This window comes from Lithobates pipiens, unplaced genomic scaffold (assembly GCF_037356315.1).
Source record: "Lithobates pipiens isolate NorthernLeopardFrog02 unplaced genomic scaffold, aLitPip1_a1.2 Scaffold_30, whole genome shotgun sequence".
NCBI classification, from domain to species: Eukaryota; Metazoa; Chordata; class Amphibia; order Anura; family Ranidae; genus Lithobates; species Lithobates pipiens.
Genome location: NW_027507791.1, coordinates 85,659,303 through 85,672,115, shown reverse-complemented (window position 1 = coordinate 85,672,115; position 12,813 = coordinate 85,659,303). Strand labels below are relative to the sequence as shown.

General features: G+C 38.6%; 1 protein-coding gene across 3 annotated transcripts in view; it reads left to right on the top strand.

The window, feature by feature from the left end:
* SPTBN5 (spectrin beta, non-erythrocytic 5) overlaps positions 1 to 12,813 on the top strand; it is a 404,631-nt gene that overhangs the window by 76,952 nt on the left and 314,866 nt on the right. For all 3 annotated transcript variants that reach the window (XM_077464540.1, XM_077464541.1, XM_077464539.1), the window contains exons 9-11: positions 1,894 to 2,126; positions 5,763 to 5,916; positions 10,529 to 10,729. In XM_077464540.1, the coding sequence (XP_077320666.1) occupies positions 1,894 to 2,126; positions 5,763 to 5,916; positions 10,529 to 10,729 (588 nt within the window). The remainder of the gene's footprint in view (positions 1 to 1,893; positions 2,127 to 5,762; positions 5,917 to 10,528; positions 10,730 to 12,813) is intronic.

The following is a 12,813-nucleotide window of genomic DNA, read 5'->3' as shown; positions in this document are numbered from 1 at the left end:
GCGTGATTAGAACAATTGCGTTTTATTCGCAGATATTGGCTGTATGGTATGGCTAGGGGCCTAGGGGCCTAGGGTGAAAGCTGGAAGAATGTAAGATAGTGTTTCATGCAGTTGGCTTCCTGAATAGCTTACAGGAGAGCGTGTTTTCAGTGTCTTTGTAGATTTCAGCTTCCAAAAAGGTAACTTTGGAGGTACTAAAAGGACATTGTGAATTTTAAGTTAAACTCATTATGGTTCAGGATGGGCAAGTGCTCACATAGTAGTTCCCCAGGTCCATCCCAAAGTATGAAGATGTCATCTATGTACCTGTGCCACATAACAATATGGCACAGGTACACAGAGACCCTCATCTTCAAAGATGGTACGTTCCCATTTCCCCAGATACAGCTTAGCGTAGCCAGGGGCACAACAGGTGCCCGTGGCTACTCCCTGCACCTGGAGGAAATGTTGATCGTCAAATAGAAAAACATTATGCTTGAGTATATATTTGAGTGAAAGTAGTATGAACGTATTGAAAGATTCCTCATGGTGACTGATTTGGGATAGCACTCTACATCTATAGTGGCCAAAATGTTGCCACGAGACACGTGGACTCCCTCAATTATTTGTAAAGGGTGAATTGTATCATGGGCATGTGAGGGTAGGGCAAGGACAAATGGTCTGAGGTGTTTGTGCACCAATCTAGACAGGTTCTCTGTGATGGCATCATTACCCGATATAATGGGCCTACCAGGGGGATCCAGTTAGTTTTTGTAACATTTTTTTTATAAATTTTTGGGAGCGAGTAAAAGATAGCTGTTCTAGGAAAATAAGTACAAACAAATTTGCATAATTGTTTCAAAATAAAATTATTATAAAATGCATTGTCAACAAACAAATAGAAAAACATACAAATAGAACAAAATGAAACAAATCATTGAAGATATCAATGATTGCTGTCCTTACTGATCGATATCAATCAGTGTGACTCAAAATTTTGGTACACATCTGTACATATTTTTCATTGTTATAAGGACAATATTGCCCCCTTTATCTGAGGGCTTGATGGTTATGGTTGTAAACGGAGATGGGTGGGCTCTGTGGAGGTACCTGAAACTCTTGTAAAAGCAAATGTCTGCTGTGTTGATGCAGAGGCAGCCTCTGAAGAAGGGGGAAGCGTATTCCCCCTCAAATGCTTGATTTGTACGTTTTAAATAATAAACTCAATATATTTTTGACTCTTTCATCAAGTTTGTTATCACTCTGGACACTGGACGCTCCTCCCTTCTCAATATTGTTACTCTGTATAAGACAGTGGTCTATCTATATGAATAGAATTGTTCAGCTAAATGTGTCTTCTAAACCTCAGCATTTCCCTTCTAACCGCAAGTAATCTTCCTACTAATGTTTTTAGCAAAATTACTTTGTTTGATTATCTAGTCCATTGACTGACTAGTAACTCTTGTGATTTACAGCTCTGGTAAGAACAATTTTAGAGGTTTTCATGGAGGAAATTAAACTGTTCTTACAGATTATTGATATTGTTTGACAAGCCCAGACTTTTTTTTATTTTTGAGAAAGTAGAGGAGGGTTAAACCCATTTTTTCCCCCCATATGTGCCTCATTAGGAAGATTCGATAAGTGAGAGGGTATCTTTCCAATATAAAGGAAATGCCCTCTTAAAGATTTGTCACAAGAACAAGTACCCCCATTGGATGACTACCCTTATATTTATGTTCTGGTAGCAACTCACCTTGGTGAGGTTGGTTTACAGGACAATTGGAGAGAGTGAATCTTCTTAAGGACAATACAGGCAGTGATAAAAACCTGACAGAGATCCTAACTCCTTTCCACTCCATTCAACAAAAAGATTACCTATAGTTATGCTTTAAACTATTTCCCTTCCTCCCTCAGGAACTGGTTGGCTCGAAGGAGTTGGGGAAGCAACTCCCTGAAGTGGAATATTTTGTTCAGGAGCACAATCTAATTGAGTCCCAAATTCTGTCTTATGGGGAGACTGTTAAAAACATTTTGGACAGAGCAGAAAAAATACCCAAAAGTAAATCAGGAAACACAGATGTCCTACAGACAAAAATGAATAACTTGCGTCAGCTATACCAAACGCTGGTGTCCCTTAGCAAGTCTCGGTAAGTGTTTTGATGGTGGGAAAACAGTATTTTATGAATGATCAGATAGAATCCTGTAACATTAAAAATAACACTCAATACAGTTTTGGTTAATTTTAAATCAAATGCCAAAACTAGGTTCAAAAGTTATTTTTTCCTCCTAAGCCAGATAAGCAATGGGTTCTCAAAAATGAATGTAGTGAAATTCTTAATATTGTTATTATTATACAGGATTCATATTACACCAACAGTTTGCTCAGCACTTTATGATATAAAGGGAGGCAATACAGCAACAATACAATTAAATACAAAAGGATTAGGAGGGCCCTGCTCCTGGGAAGCTTATAATGTAATAGGGAGGGGCTGGTTGAACAAAAGGTAATAACTGTAAGAGATGAACTTATGGGAGAAATAGAAAAATTGGTTATTAGCTGAAGGCAAGGTAGGCTTGACTGAAGGAAAAAAATATGTATGTTTTTTTCAAGATGCATCCATACAAGCCTAACCTCTGCTCACACTGGGCACACCAGACTCCATTATATTGACTCAGCTTGCACAAATGGGCAATGATCTTTTGTCCCTAGATGTCTGTTTCCGAGGGGGCACTAGTGAATAAGGATGCACCGATGCCAAGTACAAGTACCAAAACTTTTTCTCAAGTACTTGCCGATACCAATCACTGATACCTAGCCTGGGTTCAAATATGTGTGGGGCAGGGTTTACAGCGCAATTTCAAGTGTGCAGCTGGCCTGAAGTGCGATTTTAAAAACAGTCAGGTGGGATTTTCAGTCTGGTTCAGGTGCAATTTCCTGTGTCATACCAAAAAATTTTAACTGCTGAACATTTTTTCACAACAGACCGGACAACCAAAGGTATTGGTTTTAGTATCGGATAGTATAGTATAGTATTTTGCACAAGTACTCATGTAAATGCTTAGTATCGGTACCAGTATCTGTATGGGTGCAGCATTACTAGTGATATAGTTAAAAATTCTATTATTCCTCCTTCACTTGCTTGTGTTGACCTCTTTCATTCCCTGCCCCTCTCCGGGGCCAGTTTTACAACCACATGGATTGCTTAAATTGCTCCTTAGATGGCTTGTGCAGACAGTGGTTACTTTGTCTCCTCTAAGGCCCCTTTCACACATACGGACAGTTCATTTCATCAGTTCAGTCACATCAAAACGAATGAAGTATTCATCCGTGCTCTTCAGTTTTTCATCCAGTTTTCATTTGTTTTTCATCAGTTTTTTACAAAAAAAGTGACTAAACTGAACTTCAAACACTGCATATAGCTGGTTGCTAAGGAGGGGGCTGTGAAGCCAGCCGCATCGCCCTTAACAACCAATGAGTCATCAGCTGTCAGCAGGGTTTCCCGCTGACTGCTGAATGTAAAAAAATATTTTTTTTTTTAAATGGCATGGGGTCCCCCCAGGTCCATACCAGGCCCTTTGGGTCTAGTATGGATTCTAGGGTGAGCCCCCCTCACACCAAAACTTTAAAAAAGTATGGTGTGGGGTCCCCCCCCCAAAATCCATACCAGACCCTTATCCGAGCTTGCAGCCTAGCAGGTCAGGAGAGGGAGGGGAGGAGCAAGCGCCCCCTTCAACAGATCCAGGCCCCCCATATGGATGGGTATCGCTTACATTGTACCCCTACCCATTTACCCCAAAAAGCAGTGAAATGCAATTAAAGACAAGAGACGGTTTTTGACAAGTCCTTTATTAATAAAATAGCTCTGACCTGTCTTCTCCCCGAGACTTCTTCTCCTGCTGCCGTCTTCTCCCTCTGCTGTCTTCTCCCAGTGCCATCTTCTCCCACTGCCATCTTCTCCCACTGCTGTCTTCTCTCGGTTTCATCTTCTCCTGCTGCCGTCTTCTCCCAGTTCTGTCTTCTCCTGCTGCTGTCTTCTACCACTGCTGTCTTCTTCCTTGTCGCCGGTTACCCACAAAAAAAGCCACTCTTCTTCTGTGGATGTCTTCCTCTGTTGTGTTTTCGTCCGCTGTATGGTATCTCTTATGTAGCCATGGGGCGTGGGCATCCCATGACATCACCCGGAGAGCCCATCCTAAGGCATGTGGCCTGGTATGGTTCAAGACTGGGGATGGCACTCGCTCATCCCCCCCTCTTCTGACATGCCGAGCTGCATGCTCGGATAAGTGTCTGGTATGGATTTTGGGGGGACCCCACACCATTTTTTCGTGGGGGATCCCCTTTGAAACCATACTAGACCCAAAGGGCCTGGTATGGACCTGGGGGGGAACCCCACTCTTTTTTTTGCAATTTTTTTTGCAATTTTTTTTCGACAATTATTTTTACATTCAGCTGTCAGAGGGGAACCCTGCTGACAGCTGAATGACTCATCGGTTGTTATAGGTGTGGCTGCCGCCCCCCTCCGTAGCAACTAGCTATATACAGTGTGTTTAAATAGGGGGAAAAAAGGGTTTAAAAACAGATGTCAGCGGATCAGATGTAAGCTGATGTCATCTGCTAACATACGTTTTTCGTTCATTCCGTTTTTTTTGACAGATGAAAAATAGGGCTTTCATCCGTTCAAGAAAACAGATGAAAACGGATGCAAATGATTAATCATCCGTTGTCATCCGTCTTTCCATAGGAATAGATTGATGTCCGTTTTTCAACGGTCGGTATGTGTGAAAAGGGCCTTAGTCTATAGGAAGCTCTGGACAGTAAAGTATTATATAGTATAGGCAGTAAGTTACAGTTTTAGTCAGAAAAGGGAAAATGCAGAAATTTTATTTCAAGAGAAAATGAAACAATACTGCTACAAACTGCTGGGAGACTTGGGATTAGATTTAGAGAAAAGGCTCAAAGGGGGTTATTTACTAAAGGAAACTCCACTTTGCACTGTAAGTGTACTTCGAAGTCAAGTCGCTGTAGATCCGAGGGGGACATGCAAGGAAAATAAAAAACAGCATCTTAGCTTGCACATGATTGGATGATAAAATAAGCAGAGCTTCCACTAATTTCAGATCTACCCCTTAGATTTAGAGTGAGTGCACTTCCAAGTGGATTTGCCTTTCGTAAATAACCCCCAAAGTTTTAGTATGTTGCATATAATAGTCATTTTTTGCTTACTATTACTGAAGAAGGCAGTAAGTATCTGAAGTAAGCAGGGACAAAACCCAACTGAACCTTCTGTATAAATGAGCTAAACACATTACAGGAGCAAACCAAGAAATGTGCAAAAGTTCACAGCCCTAGAAGAAAAGCCTGTCTTCTGCCAGCAGCTGCAGAATGGGACCTTTGCACTTCTTGTAGAGGCAGTTTTCTCTCTGAAGAAGTCTAGCAAACCCCCCTGCTGAGGCAAGCCTATAAACAAAGCTAAAGCTCCCTGCTTGTGGCAGAGCTCTAGATATGACTAAAGAGTGTGTCAGGCCTCTGCATAGAGACCACTGCTTCCATAAAGAGGTCAAGGGTTTATTGTCTGCATGGGACACATTTTTCTACTTAGGCTGTGGCTGCTTTCTAAATAAATTGCAAGGTTTTGAACACCTTTTCCTTTTATGCACTTGGAATGCATTTAGACAATGTCAGCTAAAAGTTAATTTGGGTTTTAAAGACATTAAAAACATGGTAGTTTTCCATTCTATCACTAACGCACAGGAAATGTACATAAACCTGTTGTTTATTCTAGGCGAACACGACTGGAGGAGACATTGAAGCTGTACCAGTTCTTTAGTGACTGTGGAGAGGAAGATTCCTGGATTAACGAGAAGTGGCAAGTAATGAGACTGGCTGATCCGGGCACAGATCTGAGTCATATCACCTCCTCTATAGCCAAGCAAAAGGTACATAGTCCCATTACAATGAGAGTACAAGCAATTTTAGCAGGTGACCTCAGAAATAAAACAACTCATTAAAGTCAGTATGCTGTTTTAGAAACTGTTGGCCAACTCCTTGTTAACAGTTCTCAATCTTGAGTGCTGGAAGTGCAGGATGAACAGTCAGCATGTCAATAGCAAATTACACTAGCTTTGGCTGCATGAAAAGATGGGTATTTTTTTTAATGTTCGGTAACTACCCCATTTTCTCATGTGGTAATTTATCACATGTGTCAGTGGTTAAGGGTTGTTTAACCACTTAAGCCCCGGACCATTTGGCTTGCCAAAGACCAGACCACATTTTGCGATTCGGCACTGCGTCGCTTTAACTGACAATTGCGCAGTCGTGCAGCGTGGCTTTCAAACAAACTTGACGTCCTTTTTTTCCCACAAATAGAGCTTTCTTTTGGTGGTATTTGATCACCTCTGCGGTTTTTATTTTTTGCCCTATAAACAAAAAAAGAGCAAAGAGAGAAAGAGAAAAAAACACTTTATTTTTAACTTTTTGCTATAATAAATATCCTCAAAAAATATATAAAAAATTTTTTTTTTTCCTCAGTTCAGGCCAATACATATTCTTCTACATATTTTTGGTAAAAAAAAATCGCAATATGCATCTCCTATAAGCAATACTGACTATTATGCTTGATAAAAAGCCTACTGTATGTATTTTCCTTTATTTGTTCAATAAAAACTTTGTTTAAAAAAAAAAAAAATCGCAATAATCGTATATTGATTGGTTTGCGCAAAATTTATAGCGTCTACAAAATAGGGACTAGTTTTATGGCATTTTTATTAATATTTTTTTTTTTTACTAGTAATGGCAGCGATCAGTGATTTTTATCATGACTGTGATATTATGGCGGACACGTTGGACAATTTTGACACATTTTTGGGACCATTGGCATTCAAACAGCGATCAGTGCGATTCAAATTGCATTGATTACTGTAAAAATGTCACTGGCAGTGAAGGGGTTAACACTAGGGGCGGCGAAGGGGTTAATATGTGTCCTAGGGATTGTTCTAACTGAAGGGGGGATGGGACTGTGCAGGGAAACAGATCGCTGTTCATACTCTGCATTAACAGACGATCTGTCAGTTCACTGCTCAGAGAACCGGAAACTGTGTGTGTACACACACAGCTCCTGGTTCTCCGTGTGCCCCGAGCGATCGGCGGTGATCGAGACCGCCGGGCACTCGCATTGGCTTAGGGAGCGAGTGGGGCGGGTGGGCATGCGCGCGAGTGCCCCCTGGTGGCCATTTATGTTATCAACGTAACATAACGGCAATTCTCGCAGCCGAGCCATGCTGCCACAGTACAACTGGTCGGCTAGCAGTTATGGTAATTTCCTTATAATATTTAATTGTTTAACATGTTTGTTATTTTTCATTTGCAAAAAATTTTTTTAATCTAACATTTTTTACAGTACTCTGTATCTGAATGAATTGAAATTTGAAATACCTCCTCAAGTTTATGTCTCCTGATGCTTGGCAATCCAAGCTCCTTTACTAAATCCATCAATTCCATACATCATAAAAATGTGTTTATTTGTAAATGTATGACTTACTAGAGTTGTTGAAAGTGCTCTTTTCTATGTTTTTGGCCCAATTCTGTGCTGCTGCCTATGTTTTTATTTTGTGAAAGAAAACTGGACTATTTTTTTTTTTAAAACATTTTTATTTATTTTTGATGTTCCTATCCAAGTTTAACTTGTTATAATGGTGTATATAAGCAAAAGTATTACAGTGGCCACTTCAAGAGGTCACTTCTACCTGGAGTAATACTCCATTGTTGCACTTTTGTAAACGTTTAAAAAAAAATGTGAAGCACCCCATCCCACCAAGCTCGAACGCATACGCAAGTCGTGCCCACATATGAAAATGCTGTTCAAACCACACTTGTGGGGTAGTGCTGCGATTATTAGAGGGAGAGCAATAACTCTGGGGGTCATTTACGAAAGGCAAATCCACTGTACACTGCAAGTGAAAACTACAAGTGCAAAGTGCACTTGAAATTGCACTGAAAGTGCACTTGGAAGTGCAGTTGCTGTAGATCCGAGGGGAACATGAAAGGAAAATAAAAAACAGTATTTTAGCTTGCACATGATTGGATGATAAAATCAGCAGAGCTTCCCCTCATTTCAAATCTACCCCTCAGATTTACAGCGACCGCACTTCCAAATGCACTTTGCCTTTGGATTTGCCTTTCTTAAAGCTGGGTTCCACCCTAAAGTGGAACTTCCGCTAATCGGAACCCTCCCCCCTCCGGTGTCACAGTTGGCACCTTTCAGGGGGGAGGAGGGTGCAGATACCTGTCTAAGACAAGTATTTGCACCCACTTCCGAGCATAGACTCCCACGGGAGTCTATGCTGTTTCCTGTCCCCGCGCACTGTCTGCTGGGACACACACACACGGGTCCCAGAGACAGCGCCGACCATTCCCATTGCGCTGCGCGACTCGCACGTGCGCAGTAGGGAACCGGGAAGTGAAGCCGCAGCGCTTCACTTCCTGATTCCCTCACCGAGAATAGCAGCGGCTGCCGACATCGCTGGACCCTGGGACAGGTGAGTGTCCATTTATGGAAAAAAAAAATATTAAAAGTCAGCAGCTAAAAAATACTACAGCTGCTGACTTTTAATATTTTTTTTTTCCAGTGGAATCCCTCTTTAAATAACCCCCTCTATCTCTGGACCTCCTCTGTAACTCAAAACTGGTAACCTGTAGACATTTTTAAACGTTGCCAATGGAGATTTTTAAGTGCCAAAGTTTATCGGCATTGCATTATCAATTTACTCAGCATATTATCTTTCACAATATAGAAAAAAAAATGGGCTACCTTTACTGTTGTCTTTTTTTTGTAACTCAAAATAGTGTATTTTTTCCCATGAAATTGTGCTTGTAAGTCCAATATCAACAATATAATACAAAATATATATATCACTGATCCCAGCGCTCAATGGAAAAATACCTCTAAAAAAGCAGCTGTTATTGATCATAAATCACATCTACACACACATATATATATATATATATATATATATATATATATATATATATAGCAATAATATTTCAACCGAAGTCATAAACAGCATTACTATATTAACAGCGCTAATAATTATCTAATAATTCACAAAATATGTGTGATAAAATTCCATATACACTGTTAAACCTTATAGATAAAAATTAAAAGGGAGACATAAAGTCCATGAAGTCCCCAAGACCATAATTCATAAAGTGTGAGAAGTGCTTAACAGAGTCCCCAGATTATAAGAGAAATCATTTCTAATGAGATCTGGGTGAATGGGCATTGTTTCTACTCTTTGATAACCTGTTTGATCAAAACGAGTGGTGACCTGTGAAGCGCTTGATATTAACCCTTGAGGGGGTAAGTGCACAACCAAGGGGGGTTACACAGAGCACGAGGGTTCTTCTGCCTGTTTGCTGCGGTGTGGACCTAACGAAAGGATTTCTCTTATAATCTGGGGACTCTGTTGAGCACTTCTCTGTGTATGAAATTTTATCACACATATTTTGTGAATTATTCGATAATTATTAGCGCTGCTAATATAGTAATGCTGTTTATGACTTCGGTTGAAATATTATTGCTCTATATATATATAGATATATATATATATATGTAGATGTGCTTGTAAGACCGCTGTGCAAATACAGTGTGACATAAAGAATTGCAATGACTGCCATTTTATTCTCTATGGTGTCTGAAAAAATAATTAATTAATTAATTTATATATATATATATATATATATATATATATATATATATATATATATATATATATATATATATGTTTAGGGGTTCTAAGTAATTTTCTAGCAACAAAAATATGATTTTAACATGTAAACAACAAGTGTCAAAAAGAAGATCGGTCCTTAAGTGGTTAATTTACCGCATGTGATAATTTATGCGAATGAGTGACATAATACCCTTATCGCATGTGGTAAACGTTAGTACATCAACCCCATAGACTGTAATAAAAAGTTAAAAACTTTCACTGCACTATGCAAAACTTGAAAAAGAAAGGTTTGCTTTCATACTTTAGTCCATGAACTCTTGGGTCTTGAACTCGCAAAGCAGTGAGGTACCTTTAAACAAAATGTGATTTTTTTATTTGGATAGTTTGCTTGCCTGGCTGTTGTTTTGTGAGGACCATTGCTGTAATGAGATATTACCATGGGTACCTTACACAAAGGCCTTGTTCTTTATTTTGTTTCCTATTGCATAGGGAATGAGGACTGCTCAGACCAGATGTGTATGGCCAGTTTATAAATGATCCATCTTGCTGTCACAGCTGTTTATTTCCGACAAAACCTGATTTGGTCCTCTTCTCTTCTAATCATCTCTTCATTTTCCATCCCTTCTTTCCCTTTTAAAAACCCACTTCTAGCCATTTAGATAGAACTTCTGTTTTTGTTGTTGGCTACGATTCCACTGAGAAATTTCTCCTTGCTTTTTATCCATGTGATACCAGTTCAGAAACACACAGATAATAAGAGCATATCCAAATTTCTCTCCTTTCTTCTCCTGTGTGGTCAATTTAACAGTATGTTTTGTTTTAGGCTTTAGAAGCAGAGATATATTCTCATCAACCCATTCTGGCTAAGGTAATAAGGAATGGGAAGGAACTGTGCCAGCTGAGCCACACAGACCAGAAAACCATTCAACAAATGATGGACCATCTCCAGAAGCAGTGGCTGGAGCTGCAGGATGAAGTCAAAAGAAGTAAGGTCCGCTTGGAGATGGCAGCTCTGATCAAACAGGTAAGTTATACTCCAAAAAATATTCAAGCCTTGACCATTAACACAGACATACGTTACTTTACATTTATCTCAACTAGTGCTATTTTTTTCAAGGACTTTTTCCTGCAAATGTATGTCTTCAATTTCATGCTAAATGGCAGGAAATTAAAAAGGTTTAATATACACAATGTACTGAATGTAAGAATTTACCCCCTTCCTGACCAGGCCATTTTTTGCGATATGGCACTGCGTCGCTTTAACCGACAATTGTGCAACCGTGCAATGCTACACTCAAACAAAATTTACGCCCATTTTTCCCCACAAATAGAGCTTTGGTATTTGATCACCTCTGGGGTTTTTATTTTTTCCGCTATAAACAAAAGAAGAGCAACAATTTTGAAAAAAACTAAATATTTTATACTTTTTGCTATAATACATATCCCATATTTAAAAAAAAAAAATGTTTTCCTCAGTATAGGCCTCTGTATTCTTCTACATATTTTTGGTAAAAAAAAATCCCAATAAGGGTATATTGAGTGGTTTGCACAAAAGTTATAGCTTCTACAAAATAGGGAATAGATTTTAGGCATTTTTATTTTTAAAAAGTTTTTTTTTGTAGTAATGGCAGCGATCAGCAGACAAATCGGACACTTTTGACACTATTTTGGGATCATTGACATTTATATAGCGATCAGAGCTAAAAATAGCCACTGATTAATGTATAAATGTCACTGGCAGGGAAGGGGTTTAACATTAGGGGGCAATCAAGGGTTAAATGTGTGTTTCCTAGGTGTGTTCTAACTGTGAGGGGATTGGACTGACTGTTTCTCCTCTCGTGACAGGAAAGGGAATTGGTATGTTCACACACACTAATCCCGTTCCTGCTCTCGTGCCCACGCGCATGAAGTCCCCCGCCGCACCTCCTACATCTCTTAAAGTGACTGCAGTATATATACAGCAATTCACGCAGCAGAGCCGGTCGGGAAGCGGTGTATTGAAAAACGAAAAGATGAATATATGGGACAGCAACAGTGTTAATTTTGACATCAAAATTCGATTTAGTTTTAGTTATAGTCTTTTGACTAAAATGCCATTTTAGTTTTTGGTCGTATTTTAGTCTTTTGACTAAAATGCCATTTTTGTTTTAGTCATATTTTAATCATCTGAGTTGTTTTAGTTTTAGTCGTATTTTAGTCTACTAAAATCTCCAGTACATTTTAGTAGACTAAAATCGAATGGGTTTAGTTAAATTTTAATGCCTTATTTCTTTAGAACTGCCAAACGTTATACACTTCTGGAGTAAAAATCTAATAACATATTTATTATTTATGATAGTAAGGTTTAAACATGCACTACAGACACAGATTTAGCCTTTGTGATATAAATTAAATGTAGTTTTAGTCATAGTCTTTTGACTAAAATGCCATTTTAGTTTTTGGTCGTATTTTAGTCTTTTGACTAAAATGCCATTTTTGTTTTAGTCATATTTTAATCATCTGAGTTGTTTTAGTTTTAGTCGTATTTTAGTCTTTTGACTAAAATGTTGTTTTAGTTTTAGTCGTATTTTAGTAGACTAAAATAGTATTAATTTAGTTGATGAAAATATTATTTTAGTTGATGAAATTAACATTGGACAGCAAGCAGCAGTACCCTTAGCATAAATAATAAAAACACCACACCTTTCGCTATATAAAAATTGGCCGCGGACGTTTTATTATTGGTTTAAATAACAAATAAAACTTTTAATAATTTAATCAAATATTTAATTAACTCACAATCTGCTGTCATTTACTTTGTAAATAAATGTGTATATACTGTATCTCTCCTTCAGCAGTTTATGTTAAAAATGTGGGAAAATAAAACTGAAAATATATTTTAAAGAGGAACTTTACCCTGGAAAAGAAAAAATAAAAGTCAGCAGCTACAAACAAAATGTAGCTGCTGACGTTAAAAAAAAATGCTCTTACCACTCCGGGGATCGAGCGCTGTCCCCAGCACCACCATCTTTGATGTAAGAAGCTGGGTGTGACTTCCTGGGTGTCACATACCTTTTTTTGCAAATTTATTTTTATTATTTTTTGTATAGTACAAATAGAAACAAAATA